The sequence below is a fragment of the Lupinus angustifolius genome, chromosome LG19 (genome assembly GCF_001865875.1).
Source record: "Lupinus angustifolius cultivar Tanjil chromosome LG19, LupAngTanjil_v1.0, whole genome shotgun sequence".
Taxonomy (NCBI): domain Eukaryota; kingdom Viridiplantae; phylum Streptophyta; class Magnoliopsida; order Fabales; family Fabaceae; genus Lupinus; species Lupinus angustifolius.
The window spans coordinates 17,318,567-17,335,397 of record NC_032027.1 but is presented as its reverse complement, the minus strand read 5'-3'; the positions used below and the strand labels follow the sequence as shown (position 1 = coordinate 17,335,397).

The 16,831-nt window shown below is 29.3% G+C and overlaps 4 protein-coding genes across 4 annotated transcripts in view; 2 read left to right on the top strand and 2 right to left on the bottom strand.

The window, feature by feature from the left end:
- Positions 1,959-2,309, top strand: LOC109334033. The gene has a single exon (XM_019569606.1). It carries the CDS (start codon positions 1,959-1,961, stop codon positions 2,307-2,309), a length of 351 nt encoding a protein of 116 aa, XP_019425151.1.
- On the bottom strand, positions 2,684-3,934 carry LOC109333826. Its single transcript, XM_019569402.1, has 2 exons — positions 3,380-3,934; positions 2,684-2,757 (listed from the first exon to the last, which is right to left on the bottom strand). The coding sequence occupies exons 1-2, from the start codon at positions 3,807-3,809 to the stop codon at positions 2,702-2,704; spliced, it is 486 nt and encodes a 161-aa protein (XP_019424947.1). The 5' UTR covers positions 3,810-3,934; the 3' UTR covers positions 2,684-2,701.
- Positions 5,215-6,408, bottom strand: LOC109333825. The gene has a single exon (XM_019569401.1). It carries the CDS (start codon positions 6,289-6,291, stop codon positions 5,320-5,322), a length of 972 nt encoding a protein of 323 aa, XP_019424946.1. The 5' UTR covers positions 6,292-6,408; the 3' UTR covers positions 5,215-5,319.
- Positions 14,135-16,831, top strand: part of LOC109333637 (transcription factor bHLH112-like) — a 10,776-nt gene continuing 8,079 nt past the window's right edge. The window contains exons 1-6 of the mRNA XM_019569165.1: positions 14,135-14,632; positions 14,811-15,357; positions 15,801-15,911; positions 16,038-16,103; positions 16,262-16,327; positions 16,625-16,675. Of these exons, the coding sequence (XP_019424710.1) occupies positions 14,280-14,632; positions 14,811-15,357; positions 15,801-15,911; positions 16,038-16,103; positions 16,262-16,327; positions 16,625-16,675 (1,194 nt within the window). The 5' untranslated portion in view covers positions 14,135-14,279. The remainder of the gene's footprint in view (positions 14,633-14,810; positions 15,358-15,800; positions 15,912-16,037; positions 16,104-16,261; positions 16,328-16,624; positions 16,676-16,831) is intronic.

Here is a 16,831-nt window from a genome sequence, read left to right as displayed (position 1 = left end):
TATAGTCCTCATGTTAGGAGAAATCTTGTCAAAATTTCTTTGAACTTTCAAACTTTGTTGTAAAAGTTTACATACTTATTATTTTTTTATTAATTTATGGCTCCCACTTTCTTTTCGCCTACAAATGCAATATGTTGAGAGTTTAAAAGATATAAGAAAAGACTCAAATACTAGAGTATTTAAAAGTTAATTGTTGATATTGAATTATATATAATTGATAAAATTTGCTCAGCAACTTGCTAAAAAGTACAAATAGCTTATATAATTACTAAGTTAGATTTTGTTTTATTTACTCACCAAAACCTGAGTACGATTTTAAAGACTTCTAATATCTTAACATTGTTTCATGAATTGTGAGCCTAAATTTAAAACCTTACTCCACAAAGTTGGAAAGAAGAACTTATATTCAAAAGAAAAAAGTTGTCCACGTTAACAGTCAAGTGAAACTATATTAAGTTGCAATTTAGAACTATTTGTTGTTGGCTGAAAAAAAAATCTCTAATAATAAACCTCAAATTTTCCTTCATATAACATCTTATTCTAATGAGTAACATGAGTTAAATAAGAGGGAAATGAACAAATCCATATGCACAAATGAAATTTATAATAATAACAGCTACTTTTATAAGGGAACTATTATTCTAATTTTCCACAGTGCATGAATACTTCTATGAAGTTGATAAAAAATATCATAAGTTCAAATCTGAAAAACAAACTCTCTACTTATTACATGAATGAATATGTGAGAACATGACGAGGTGATCTTATATCATATATGTTCTAACTACCTACTCAAGTACAATTTCATTTTCAGTCAACCACATAAGTTCTTGCAAACATGACAAATATGCACATGAATGTTTATTTGCACTTTGCTAAACACATACAAAGTATTAAAAAAATTCTTTCAATGACAACTTTTTGCATCTATCAAGAGTATAAATAACCTCATTTGGATTGTGGAGTTAAATTTTTATGATGTAGTGGTAGGTTTTATCTTAAGATGCAATCTATTATACTATTATGAAGGAAAGAAGTTAAGAACAACATCAATTAGATCCATCATGTAGAAGACTCAATGACCAAAATTTATCTCTTTCTCTCTCTATATATTCATATAAAACACACATGAATCAAGTTTGGGAGTTAGGGCCATAGAAAAGGCCTTCAAAGCACATCAATGTACTTATTCTCTCTTCTTCTGTGCCTCTGACATGATGTCTTTGTCTATATAAGAAACAGCATTTGTACATACACAGATCAAGATCCTTTTTTAATTTCTTAATAAATGGGGTATGTAATTGGTGATATAGAAGAGTTTTCTCATGCTAATGATGATGACACAAGAGAGTACAAATACAAGAACCTTGATCCTCAATTTCTTCTTTGATCATTCTTTATATGGTTTTCTTTTGTGCCACATTAGTCAAGGAATCTAAAAAAATGAATTTGTTATTGAAAAATAAAGTATATCACCACTCTCAAGATAAAGAGACTGTCGATGTAACAATGATATTACTTGTCCGTTCAAAACTTGGAAATAATATATTCACTTATTAGGATAAGAAAATTTGCATATATTTGCCCTCTCCATTCAAACCATTAGATGAGTACTTCTTGCAATGATCATCTTTTTTTTTACCTCCCTCAACATATAAATACATTATTTTCCAAAAAAACTTGTTTTGTTTTATATTTCTAAAAAAACCATTTTCTATGGACCCATAATAAAAAATTAGTTATTTATTTAATGGTTTCTTAGGTGTTTAATTTTTTTACCAGTATTAAATTTTACAATAAAATATTGAAATGTAGATTCATAAGAGGAAAAAATATATACATCAACATTTTATATCATCTACCATTCATAATCAATAATAATTGACTTTTCAGAAGAAAAAAATAATCCTAATAAATTGGGTCAGCCCATATTATACATACACTAATTTTGGCTTGAGATGAATAAAGCAACCACTATTGATGATTCAACTACTTACATGAAGGAGCTACAAGGCAAAGTTGAAAGTCTCACCCAAGAGCTTCACCAAATGGAAGCAACTTCATATGAAACAACTGTTACAAAGATATATGAGGTTGAAGTTGGTGAAGATATGAATAAGGAGCATTGTTACAAAGATAGAGAGAGCAAGAGGGGAAGTTTCAAGAAATTGATGGAGGAAATGAATCTTTTGGGCTTTGAACTCATAGATACCAATCTCATAATCATAACAAGTGCATTGTTTATTGAAGGCTGCATGCAGATGACTTTAGGAAAGGTAAGAACAATGCTGAACTTGAGAGAAGACTAAAATATCATCACCGGATGAGTAGTATATTACGTATGTATATGTTCTATCTTTGATTAATCACATGAAGGTAAATGATGCAATGATTATGTATAAATTTTTATACTATCAATACATTGATATTACATTCTTTATTTAAAAGAAAAGCTTCCTTCTTAGTAATATATAAAGAAAAGGTAAAAGGAGAGAAATAAAATGATATGAAATTTTTTACTTACATTAGAAAAAGTGGAATACAAATTGCAGAATTATTTTTACACTAAACACAATACATATAATAGTATATATATACGCATTATACCATATAATTCTTACTAAAGGAAAAACCAAAACAAAACAGAACAAAATTGTATAAGGAAAGAAGAAACCATCTTTTCAGATTAACAAACTATCTATTATCTCTGATCTTGAAATCCAATATTCTTCCTTCCAGGCATATTCAGTTCAAGACCTGTACAACACATTCAATTCCGAAATTAAAACACAATATAGACTGAAATCATGAAAAACTATATAGATTAGAATTTAAATTCTTCTAGTCACTGTTTAGCAGACTAGAAAATTAAAAAATGCATGTATATTACTTTACATTGTGATTTCTACTTAGTAAAACATGGTCCTTAAGATTAGCACTATTGATTAATTTGGTTCTGAGATAACCTTGGAAAATTTGTTGGGGCCAAATTGACCAACTAAGGGTGTACAAAGTCAGAGACCAAATTAATGTTTATAATGTCTATATCAAATTAACAAATGTCAATCTCAAGTTTCAAATCAACATTATGTTTATCATTTTTCACCAATCAAAGGGAGTGAATAGTAAATCAGTATATTTATCCTTTGATATTCAGGTCAAGTAAAAAAAAGTAATAGTCACGCAAAAAAATGGGAGCACATTTTCTATCTTAAAAAATGTATCACTCTGTGTGTTACTCACTTTTGTGATCGGTTGAAAAAATATATTTAAGTTAAAAAATTTATAATTAAGTATTTTTCTGACCAATTACAAGTATTGACACATTTTGGGACAGAAGATATCATCCGACACAAACATAGGTTAAGAGAGAAAGAACCTTGAGATCTACAAACTGGAGGATCTTCAAAAAGAGAAAGAGAGAGCTGTTTATGTGCAAGACCAATATCAATGAGAATGAGACCAGATAATGGATCATCAACTATGATATCTTTCACTGGTAGCCATAGAAAAAGCTCTTCCTGAGACAAACCCTCCAACCCTTTAAGCTGACCCAAACTGAGGTTAGCTCTCACCACAGTTTCAAACAACACTCTTGTTTCATACTTGGCCATGCAAGGATGATCCAAATGCACCTCAAGAACACCCCTTTGGTCTAAATTATATGACTTTACACTCTTAGGGAAGAGCCCTGCTGGTAAACCATGGCTTCTGAGGAGTTCATGAATTGAAGAATATGCTACTGTCCCTTTCATAGGAACAACAACAATAATAAGCAAAAATATGAGTTCCAAAGATCTTGGTGCCATAGAAAGTTGAAGCTGATGTAGCAGCTTTTGATTTAGACTTTGGTGTTTGAGGTTTTAACAGGATTTTTAAGGTTGTACAATGTACTGTTTTTGAACACTATGATTAAAAGTGGGAGCCATAACCCATGAAGGAAAAAAATATCAATAGAGACCATAATTTTGGTGTTCATAAAATATTTACTATATTCTTGTAAGTAAATATCCAAATGGAAATCCTAGTTTTATTATTTTGTATTCATTAAACTTACTTTATATATGTATGGTTTACATGACATGAAGAAATTATCCTTGCTTTACAATCTAAGACTAAACAAATGTGACGAGGAAGTGTAACAAAATTAGAAATCCAAAGTAGGAAATCGAATAAAGTTAACGCTGCATTCAAATAAATTATATTTAATGAAAATTAGTAGGATGTGATACTAATGATGGGTATAAAACTATATAATAAGGAATAAATAATGATTCTTGTTTTAAACAACTTTGCATTTACGATATCAAATGTTATCTTTATGTAGTGATAATTTATACATTAACATTGCATATCTATCTTGTACTCTCTTTGGCGCTTTGCCCTTAATCAGCGCTAGTGGTGGGGCTCATAGACATACATATTATATTACATACTTTTTTCCTATCTCTTTCTTAAATCAAAGACATGCATACTTAAATCAAAATCCGTAATAATTGGTATAAATTAACCTTTAATTTCATGCATATCAAAATTATAATTGCATAATTGATACTGTTTTAATACGTTTCAGTTCAGATGATTTTTTTCCTTCATTCACAATCAAAAGTCAAGAAAATATCAATTATTTCTTTTATTTTTATTCGCGTCTATTACGATATCCACATAAAATAAGACACTCCTTATGGAACCATTTTGGATAGTTTTAAGCTGATTAAAGAAGATAGAGATATTATTAAACTATCTAGTTTATCAAATTTATTATTCATTAATGAAAATCAATCATTTTCTCTTTTGCCCTCAAATTATTTGAGGAAAAAATATTTTCATAAAATAATCATCATAAAACTTTTTAAAATATCCTATAAATATGTCTAGTACCATAAAATGGTCTTATAAAGATGAATAAAGGGGTTAGATTAAGAGTGTAAAATCAATGTATTGTTGGTGTAAAGATTTATACACCGTCAATACATTATCCATCATTCATTTATATTTTTTTTTTAAAGACTCGATATAAATAAAACATTTATAGATAATTAAACCACATTCAAGTAGTTAGTTTCATTCACAAATGACATTCCTCATAACCAATTCCAATACAAAACATCATACCAAACTTTTAAAAAAAGAAGAAGCCAAATATTTTAACCTGGCTCATAGAAACCAAACATGAAATAATGTTACATAACACATTCACTACAAGTTCAATATACAAATAAGCTTTTACACCTTCAAGTATTTTCATTACACCTTTTACCAAATTGTGTTCTTGTATCATCATAATTGATAGGTATAATCAATATTCCTATACTATACCTAAGTTGGATAATGCCTCTCATAGCCATACACAACAATATCTCCTTCATAGCTATTACTACTATTCCTATCTTCTCTTATCCCACCACCATAAGAATCTTGATTACCAAAAAGATAATCTGCAGCACCTTTCCACATGTTATCATACATGTAATTGTTTCCTCTATCATACACTTCCTCATAGCATTGTTGTTCTCTCTTCATACGTGCCAAACAAGGCCAATACCCAAACAAGGTTTCACAAATATCCATTGCTTCCAATCCATATCCACTAGGTACATATTGAGGTGCCACTTTCTTCTCATTATACTCATCAACCTCTGAACCACTTGCATAATCTTCTTCATGAGGATTTTTGTCACTATCTTCATCTTCATAAGGCTTCACATCATGGGTACCATTGCTTTTGTCTTCAACTTCCATTTTCTTTTCTTCTTCAGCAACTTTCTGAGGTATGTGTTCTTTCTTATCAAATCCTTCTTCCACTATAGGCAATGGTACTATTGACTCAACAGGAATAGAATCAAAGGGTGGTTTAATTGAACTTGAACCAGAACGAGGGTAACAAATTTTATCTGAAGGTGATAGAGGTTTGCCATAAGTCTCAGCCATATCATATCCACCACCATAAGGTGTTGGATCATATTCTTCAAATGCAGGCTCATTGAATTCCAACTTGTTGTAATATATAACAAGTTCACTAGTCATGTCATAATTAGGATCATATTTTATTGATTTTGAATCACTAAAGTTAGTGCCATAGCATGATGATATAGTTTGGTAACAACTTTGAGAAGGGGTGCTAGGAGCATAATTCAAATTTGGATCATATACATAATTTTGTTGATTGTACTCATAGTCATTGTATAACATAAAATATGGAGTTTGAGAATGATGATAACTGATAGGACAAGAGTTGAAATTGTACTCACCATAATCAGATGCAGAATATGATGAGTTGTAGTAGGACATGGTTCTTGAATCCTTGAAGATGGAACCTTTAGAAGAGGTTACTTAAAAAGATGTGTTATGTTGTTAGTGTGAATACTTTATCCTCCTATATAAGTCTTCCATCAACCACACAATTTTTATCTATATGCTGAAATGTGCACATTCAACTTTATTCAACAAAAGAGTAAAGCTTACTTTATTGAGATATCAACACTAAGACACTAGTAGTAGTAGTTGGTGCAGTGCGATGCTGCAGACAAAGTTGGCACGTGTGTACACCTAAGCACGACACATTTTCTTTTAGGATGGAGATCTTCTGTCCCAGATTGTATCATCAATGGTGTCTCCTACTAATTGTAATGTGTTATTCAATTAAATAAAAAAAATTATAAAACAGAATTATGTTAGTTGGTGTAATTCAATTGGACAAAGATAGAGTTTCTTGGTGTAGTTAGTTGGTGTAATTAAATTTTCTTGACTAGTAATTGCATTTGACTACACGGATGGGGATGGGGATCACCTGTCCCAACTTGGTGTTCTCATTCCTGTCTCATTCTACTCATATATTGACATATGTAATTAATATATTATTTTAATAAAATAAAAATAAATTGAGGTCTTATTTTTAACTTGTTGGCAAATATTGATTAATCAGGGACATGGGACAAGAACTTTTATGGAACAATGGGTCAAGTTCCTACTTAACACTAGTCAGGTTTCAGAGATAGAATCAGAACGAAAAAAGTGAGGCATAAAATTTGGCTCTACCAATTCCTTCTTTCTCAGCACATTGGATTTGGTTCATAGGTCAAGGGGCTTTTAAGATAACATGGTAATGAAGATTGTGCTGCACCAAAATGGGCCTATGTTTGGGCTTTCATTATACCTTTTTGATTAGTTACATAATCACATAGGAACGATGATTTTCTTAGATACTCAAGGGTAAGTACTAAGCTAATATGATGACATATGACACATAAAAATATCTAATAGTCTTAATTATAAATTATTTTAAAATAAATAAATTTAAAAACTAATAAACAACTTTTTCGACTATGCGTATCTGAGAATAATTTTACTCTCATTTATGTTCCCAACTGATAATGTTCTCAATATTTTGATGGGTCATAAAACAAAAATATAAGGAAGGTAGAAAGGAAAAGGCAAATACTTCAAATTTTCAAAGTCTTAAATGTATCACTTACAATATATATCTTGGACTTTCAATCCCTTAACACTAATCTTAAGGCACTTTTTATTATTTCTAATGTTTAATTTAGTTGTGTATATTTTTATCTTAATTTATGTACTTGAAAAAAGAACACTATTCTTACTTCTTATGTCACTTTTAGTCAATCCAAAAGTTATAATTATTCTACATGGTTTAAGTAACTTACCCTAAGGTTTTAGAAGTAGACCCAACAAGAAGATATTCCTGACATAATCTTGAGAATTATAATATATACTTCTCAATCCATCAAAACTAATAAAATTGTCTTAATTTGCATGTCAATTGTCAAATATCATGACTTCAGATTTTGTCTCTTTAGGAATAATGAATAATGTTCTTATAAGCAGTTCAACAGAACTTGATTACCTAAAGTTTAGGAACATTTCGAGAGTAGGAAGAAGAAACTGTAACAGACAAAGAAAAGAAACCAACTCCTTATTTATTTTTATATATATTGAAGAAATCAATAATTAAACCTGGTTTATTAGAATAGAAAGTAGTTAGTTACTTTTTTTGTGTGGTCACATGTTAAATCATAGTACCAACAAAACATTCGTTTAATGGTGTGAAGACTCTGTTAAATTGTCAAAAAGATCAAAAGATAAATAATTTAATTAATTAGAGCAACATTTATTAGGAGAATTAATCACGTATTGTGAGAGGGCTTACCCACGAAAAAAACATGTTAAAGCTTTCTGGTTCTATTCATCTCCACCCATACTTTTTGTGTCATTGTTGTCGTCTTATATTTGTTGTTTTTGTTTCATACAATTTAACTATCATCCTTTTTTTGTTGTTTTTGAAAATTAATCATTTTTTCATGTACTCAAACTTTTTCAAACTAGATTATCAAGTTATTAGTAAATGAAACTTCATTGTTGTGGTGCTTTCGTATGGAAGGGCCAATATTTGACGTGTCAATGACGAGCTAGGAATTAATTAGTGAATTAATTTGGCATACTTAGAAAAAACCTAAAAATAGTAACTAAAAAGTTAAAGTTAAAAATAAGTTAGTTAATTGTAAGTTATATAGTTGCAAAGAGAAGGGAAAGAAGAAGGATGCGTGTGGAAGCAAATTCTTCGTTTTGCAATAATGACAAACAAGAAAGAAATAGAGTAAATACTAAATACATTGCTCAAGTCCATTTTTCCCCCATTGCTTTTCAAGGTCCATTGATCCATTAGAGTATGATTAACCCTATACTCAAAAGTGAAAGTGAAAATTAATTGGATGGGAAAAAAATTAGGGGGAGGGAAGAAAGTTTAGTCACCACAATTTGAACTAGAGTGTTCACACTTCATATTCTACAACCGATTGAGTTTATTCTCTTGCACTCTCAGGACAAATCTCATGACAGCCTAACCGATTTAACCGGTTAAATCATATACTTGACCTCTTTCGATTTGATGTCCAACTCGGGTTTCACAACATTCGTTCAAAATTCAAATGGTCCAATATAAGACAATGCAAAGTTTGAAAATTTTGAAGAATGAAACACGGAATAGGGTTTGTCATAAGTGGAAAACAAAAGGCATTTCATTTTAACTTAAATAAAACAAAATCAAATATTTGAGATAAGAAAGACTAAGACAATTGTGAATTGTTGTAAGAATTAAATTCCAAGGATTGTTAATAACATAATATAATGTGGGACCAAATTAATATGTTGAGAAAGGGAATGTTTTCATCGATCAACAAGGACCAATCATCCTTGTCAACCGCACCAAGATTAATTTGGTGAGACTAAGTTTTGTCCAAAAAAACTAATGATTAACAAAAGACTTGTGAGTGTGTAGAATTGTAGATCGGGTGAAGAATGTGAACGCATGACAACTTTTCATAACTTGCAAGTCAATTATGATAGGGATTGGGTTGCGAGTGGAAACAAACCCTTAATTGTGTGTCTATCTATTAGTAAATGATATTTTACAATTTTGCAAACAAGGGAAACATGCTTATTTATGCTGCTTTGATTTTATTTGTGATCATCATTTTCCAAGTGTTTGTTTGTTTGTTTCTTGGTAATTTATGCAAAATTTTAACACCCCTCTTTAAAAAAAATTCATAAGTGATCTATACACTGACAGTGTTTGTTTATTTGTTTCTTGTTTCATTTGTATTACTTTTATTTAAGAATCAATGACTATTAAAAATGAATGGATATGATACTATGATAATGTAAAAACTCTTACATTACCGATGTATACATATTTTTTCTCCTTTATCATAGTATAACAATAACAATAGAAGAATTCCAACTTAAGCTATTCTTAATGATGTTAATTAACTATGTGACTTTTGTAATAACCATTTAGATCAATATGAAACCAATCCATTATTATTATTATTACTATGGCTTTTCTAATAAATAAGAACCTTTGGGGTTGACTCACCAACAACACAAGACACCCACTTTGATTAATCTAAAAACTAAGCAAAAAGGCACAAAACACATGTGGTTATGAAGAAAGACAGTGTACAAAAGAAAAACGGCAACCATTCTACTTTATAATAATCAAACCCAAACTCGTGATCACAAAAGTGTATTTCTTTTGTTCTTCATTTCTTTCTCTCCTTTTTTTTATCAATTCCTTTTTATCACTTTCTAATAATTAATTTATTTTTCTTCTTCCCTATTTCTTTTTCATATGATGGCTTCATTTCATTCATCACATTGCACGCAATATTACAAAGACATGACACCAATGTACACACTACATGTGTTTATATATGGGTATATGATCTAAAACAAACCAGAGAGAAAGCGAGATATTTATCAATTAGTAAGCATATGATTAGTTTTTCTTTATTAGTTAGTAAAGAATATCTAGTTAAAAAAAAGTTGATACATATTACATATATAAATTTAATCCTAAAATTACTAGCAATTCATGTATACGTAATAGTGGTTCATATCTTGTTAATTATAAGTGTAAGATTGTGTTTTCGTTTCTTATTTTATTTTCAGATTTGTGCGGTGAAAACTTTCACAAAACTATTTTTAATTTTCCTATACAAATATATTGAAAACAAAAATAAAATAAACAAACATAAGATTACTATATGTTTGTTTCTCTTTAATGAAATATCCGAGTTTGAGTTGTGTATTGCTAGAAAAAATTATCCTCGTTACATTATGAATGTTCCTAACTTGAACATAATTATCTCTACTTAAAATACATGTGACTAAACAAGCAAAAACATGTACAAAAAAAACAAGCAAAAACAATACATTATAAAAAATATAATATCACAATTATAATTAACAAAAAATAAAATGAAAGCATGATGACATGCATCATTATATCTATTGATAATAGGTTTTTTTAAGGAGTACCCTGGGACAATACATGTTAATGATTTCATTAAAAATAAAGTTTCATTATAAAATAATGCATTTATATTTTTATATTTAGGTGATGTACTTTTCATTCTTAAAGGTGAGATATTTAATTTTTCATAAGATTATGCTTTTAATAAAATCTTTTAACAAAAGTGAGCTATTTCCTTTCTTTTTTTCATTCTTAGAAAAAGAAGTGTTTCAAACGTTATTGTTGACATGCAATTAAAAGATACTAAAGAAGTCAACCCTCCCTCAACACTTTGACTCATGGTGGTGTTCAAGGAAATGTCGATCACATTGTATCACAAGCCAATCAAAAAGTCTTATTCAATTAAAAAAAAATAATACAAACAAAAATTAATATTTTAATATTATTTTATGAAGTTTGTTTGACTAGAGACATAAATATAGAAAAATTCTAGGTCAGAAAATCATTGTAAGTATTGAAGATGCCCCACATGCCTATTGCACGGGCATGCTTGGTATTATGTAGTGGACTTAGCATTATTTGAGAGAAGCATGAAAAATCGGAAGGATTTGAAACTTTATTCTTTGACATTTTCAACCTTTGATATAGATATAAAATAATGATTCATGTATGTAGTATTAGAATAATTCTTTTCCTATATAGTGCCCTAATCACTCCAAAGAGTAGGGTATAATACTTGTGGAATGATCTAAATGTTGTATGCTTTTTATGTGACTATTTAAACCTTTTAAGCAAGTGATTATATGTTTACAAGATTAATTAACACATATAATATATTGATATCTTATATGATCATACTAATTTGGAGCATATTCATTAAAATGCTTCTATATTTTTTATTAGATAGAAAATATAATAGTTATTTTAATTATTTAATTCAATCAACTAAAGAAAAAGTGGAATACAATTGTGACATATCAAACGGGACAATAGAATGAATATACATTGTGTCATTGTCCCAATAAAATAAGAGTCACAATAAGCTAATTGTTTGAATATTCTGCTCTCCATTATTAGGCTATGCTCCAAAACATAATGTAACAAGATAATATCAAATATGCACACAAATGTTTTTTGCATGATTAATACGTAAACCAATAAATTCCACACGCCAATGGCTGAAAAAATTCCTAGTTAATTTCAAAGTAAACTTCAACTTGTTTTTTAAATATAAATCTTTGTAAAGTCAATTTTGTTGCAATTTCAAAGAATGCTGAAACTGGTGGATCTGGCCTAACTTTGGTTATTGACTCCAAATCAACTCCAAATTTTTTTATAATTTCCTTTTCCAGTTCTTGTCAAATACTACATTTTTTTTTTTGATCGATTTTTTTGTATGCTGAAAATTGCTGAGAATTACTCACTATTGGATTTTATTAGTAGTACTAAGACTTTATAGTCAATTCATAGTTTCTAGTACTTTGACTTTTACATGTATCTTTTTCAGATACATAGTTTGTAGGAATTTGACTTTTTCATGCATCTTTTTTCCTAAATGTAAAAACAAGAACAAATGTTTGTACTTTGTAGCATAGGGTAATTACGGTAAAGGGAATGTTAAACAATGCTCTAAGGGCACTGGTTAAGATAATTAAAAAAGAAGCTTTACCTTGAAAATTGATGAATTTAATATTGAGAAGTATTGGAATTAATTAGTTTTTCAATCCTTGTTGTTTTTATTAAGAAATATCCTTAGAACATTTGTTAACAACACTTTTCATAACATGATTCAATGTTTTTTAAGGTATATATTGAAATTTAATACACATCTAAGTAGAAATAAATTACTTACCCCTTGTATGGAGTCTGAGCTTGTATGTTATTAAGATATATCTTTAGCCTTGTATGTGAGGGATGACCCAACCTTAATCTTTATTATATAAAGTTTTCTCCTACTATGAATAAAATCATTTAAATAAAACAATTATTATTATATAAACACTTATGAATAATATTATTTTGGCTGAATGAACGGTAACCAATTACTAAAATAGAAAAACCTCTTAAAATTCGATCTATAGCATATAGTGTATATTTATCAATTGTTTTAGATATATCACTCCTAATCAGATTTTACTCTATTTGCTCTCATTTAAAATATTTTCTCTAGAAGCATAGGTCTTATATAGTTTGACATTAAGTAAACAATTAAATATGCTTTGCAATTAAGTTACTATATTATATTATTGCATTTTAATTATTTGTTGAACATGCCAGAATTCAGGGCCCATAAACTTAATTGCAATCTGATATGATTTAGAAAACTACCAACAGAATGTTAGTACATTATTATGTCGAAATGATGACAATAATCTAATATGAAAAACATAGAACAAGAGCATAACCCCAAAAGATTAGGGTTTGACATTGATTTAAATGTATACATTTAATAAGTATTTGACATGGAACACAAGTATATATGTGCAGTGGTTGAAATTGACTAACTATCGCATATATCCAAATATATATATTAATTGTATAGCTTAAGAAGAAAGATAAATTAATTTCTATGGGGCCAAGATCCTTGACCAATGACAGTTATGTTAGGTCAAGTATTAGTTAATTATTATATTATATATAGATTTGTGTTTTGGTTTTACTAACTCACATGATATACACGCGCCTAGTAACTGCGATTTGGCCACCCAATGGAGTATTAGTACATGGGCTCATGGGCATGGCTCACTCACCGTGTCTCTTAGGGATGGGTACTATTAGATTCCGTCTCGTTTATTTTTAGACTCGGACTCGTCTCAGATTTATGGGTTTTTGGGTACTTAACGGATCAATATCTCCCCATAAATTTACAAAATAATAAAAATAATTGTGACCATCTTATGTAATTTTGCCTCTCTTATAATATTATATATTATTTTAGGGAATCAAAAGGAGAAAAGAATGATAAAATATTACAAATTATAATTTAAACGTAATTTAAATTGTCCATAAACACAATTTTTTAATCAAAAAAATATAAAAAACAAAATTATTATTTAAACATTATGATAAAATATATTTAGTAAAATAATTAAATTCACACTTGAAGATATAAAGTATAAGTATTTAATTGGGATATACCAAAATTTTACTTAAGGAAAATTAATGACACAACTAAAACACATGTTTAATGAAAAAAACAAAGAGAATTAGAATTGGATTCAAAATTCTGTTTTTCTCTTTCTGTCATTTGTCCAATCATGCCCTTGTAATGTCAACCAGGCTCTGGTAATTTACACTGTCCTACCCTTCTAACTGTTCCATATATAAAATCTCTAAAAACTTCAAAACCATACCAATAAGCCTATATATATATATATACATGGCTATGTGACATGTTATATGTATCATAATTACAGAGCAAGCAGAGTTCAAAGACACAAAGTTAAAAACATATCAGCAATTTCATAAGAACATATCTGCAAGATAAATAGCATAAAATCTGGCCATGGCTGAGGAATTTCTTCAAGCTGGAATTTATGGTGAAAACTGGTGGAATATGAATTCATCAAGAAGTGTGTTCCCTCTTATGAACTCATCATCAACATGTTCAGTGGCTGCTAATGATGCAGGGAACTATAACATATTGCAAACTGATTTCTTGGATTTCAAGCCAACAAGGTCATGTGCTGAGAACACAAATAATAATTATTATTTTGTTTCTGATGCTTCTCTTGGTTTTCTTGAAGATCATAAGCCACATCAGAGTGAATCAGCAGCTAGTGAAAGTGATAGCATCTTCATTGATATGGGTTTTGGCTTGTCCTCATCAACTTCATTGAATTGGAACCAGTCTCTATTGTAAGTTTTCCACAATTATTGTATATAAAAAATAATACATGGTGTTTATAACTTTATATTATAGTCCAAAACTTCCACATGGTTGAGAATAAAGGTTTTTTTCCTATAAAAATATATAGCCTTTTTCTCTTTTCTTTGAAGCATGCTTCACTATTTCTTTTTTTATATTCTTTTTCAGTGGTCATTGTAGTGGAAAGCTAGAGAGCAATTTTGATTATGTGATTCAAGAAGAAACAGGTTTAGATTCTTCAAATGATTTACAAAGCCAAAAGGATTGGAGTCCAAATAAATCACAATCACCAGTTAATACTTTCAAGCCAATGAATCAAGAACTTTGCTTAGATCAACAAGGTCTGAATTCTATAACTAGCACTGGATTATCATGTGGTTTCCCAGTAGGGTCAACAACCTCCTATGGTTACCCTTCAAATTTGATTCAAAGCTTATATGACCCTTCTACTATGTCCTACTCATCTTCACCAAACTATGGAACATCTTCCTCCAATACACTCTCACCAACAACATGGTCTAAAGTACCTAATTCTCTTATGCCAAAGCATCATCTTAGTGGTGGATTGCACTTTACCAATAATACTCCTTTCTGTAATGCTTCAGCTGAGGCACTAAATGACATAACAGAAGGTGTTTTTGCTTCATCACAAACACAGTATCAAACACCAACTTTTGAAGAGAAACCCATTTCCCCAAGTACTCTATTAAACAAGGTAATTAATAATGGTTATCATTTTTATAAACAATCTATAGCTAGGTAGTAGTTTTTTAAGATCATTGTTATTATAAAGAAATTTTGTATTTTGTGTCCATTGACATTAGTATAGGATTCTAAAAAAATTAAGTTTACATCAAGAAAAAGCTAAATATATCATCGGAGAAAATATAGTACAATTTGAGATTAATGATCTCGGACATTAACAACGTGATCCCTGTGTATGGATCCGAAACTTTGTATTACATTAAGTTCTATAAGAATCACTAATTGATTTATCTTTTACATGGGTGGGCGCCCCTTATGGTCGGTTTAATACAATTTTTTTTATCATAAAAACATGACACCTAACAATGATTTCTCCTTTTAATCTCTTACTATACTAGGCCTAAGTATTATTATTTGGGCTAGGCCTAAGTGGAATAATTGATGTAAGTGCAGCTAAAGAAAGATGAATCTCGAGACACAGCATCAGTGGTGAAGAAAAGTGGTTGTGAACCAGCATTCAAGAGACAAAGAATTGAAACTCCATCACCATTGCCTACTTTTAAGGTACTAGTGTACTAATGTAATATTATATGTTTTCATCTCAAAGCTTTTACTTGTGAGCTTGTTAAGTTCAAACTTGGTAATAATTACACTTTAGATTTTGATCAAGATGTTGATATATATGGACAGGTTCGGAAAGAGAAGCTAGGGGACCGGATCACTGCACTTCAACAATTGGTTTCACCTTTCGGAAAGGTTAACTTTTCTTTTTTGGATCATTCTCTTTTTTTTCTCCTTCACAGCTATGCATTACTCTTATAGAATTTTAACCTATAATTTAACTTTTTTAGATGTATGTTTAAGGGTAAAACACTCACCCCAGATATTATATTATTGTTGATTTTAATTAACAGACAGACACAGCATCGGTTCTTCACGAAGCCATTGACTACATCAAGTTCCTTCATGATCAAGTCACTGTATGTTTCTATGTTCTTGCCTATATGTTTTAAAGAAAACCCTAATTATTGGCTAACATATATAAATTCTTTAAAAACCCAAGTTTAATGACAATTCTTTTATCATATATATATATATATATATATATATATATACTTTTCTGAATGAGAATCATCTTTGGATAAAGAAGTCCTCTAAAAAGCAAAATAAGAAAACAATTACACTTTTATCTGCTATAATGAAATAATACTTTTATTTTTTAAGGTAAATCAAAGAGTTAGTACTTACTCATACTTTCTATTATTACTTAATTTCAGGTTTTGAACACTTCATATCTTAAAAACGGTGCTCACATTCAGCACCAACAGGTATTACAAAAATCTTATTATAATATACCTATATAAAGCATTTATCTTTCTCAACTACCTTTTGTACCTACTTAGAAATTATAATAATTTACAAAATAATCATATGTATAACACTATAAATATAGAGAAAATGGAGCTTTTATACAGAATATATGT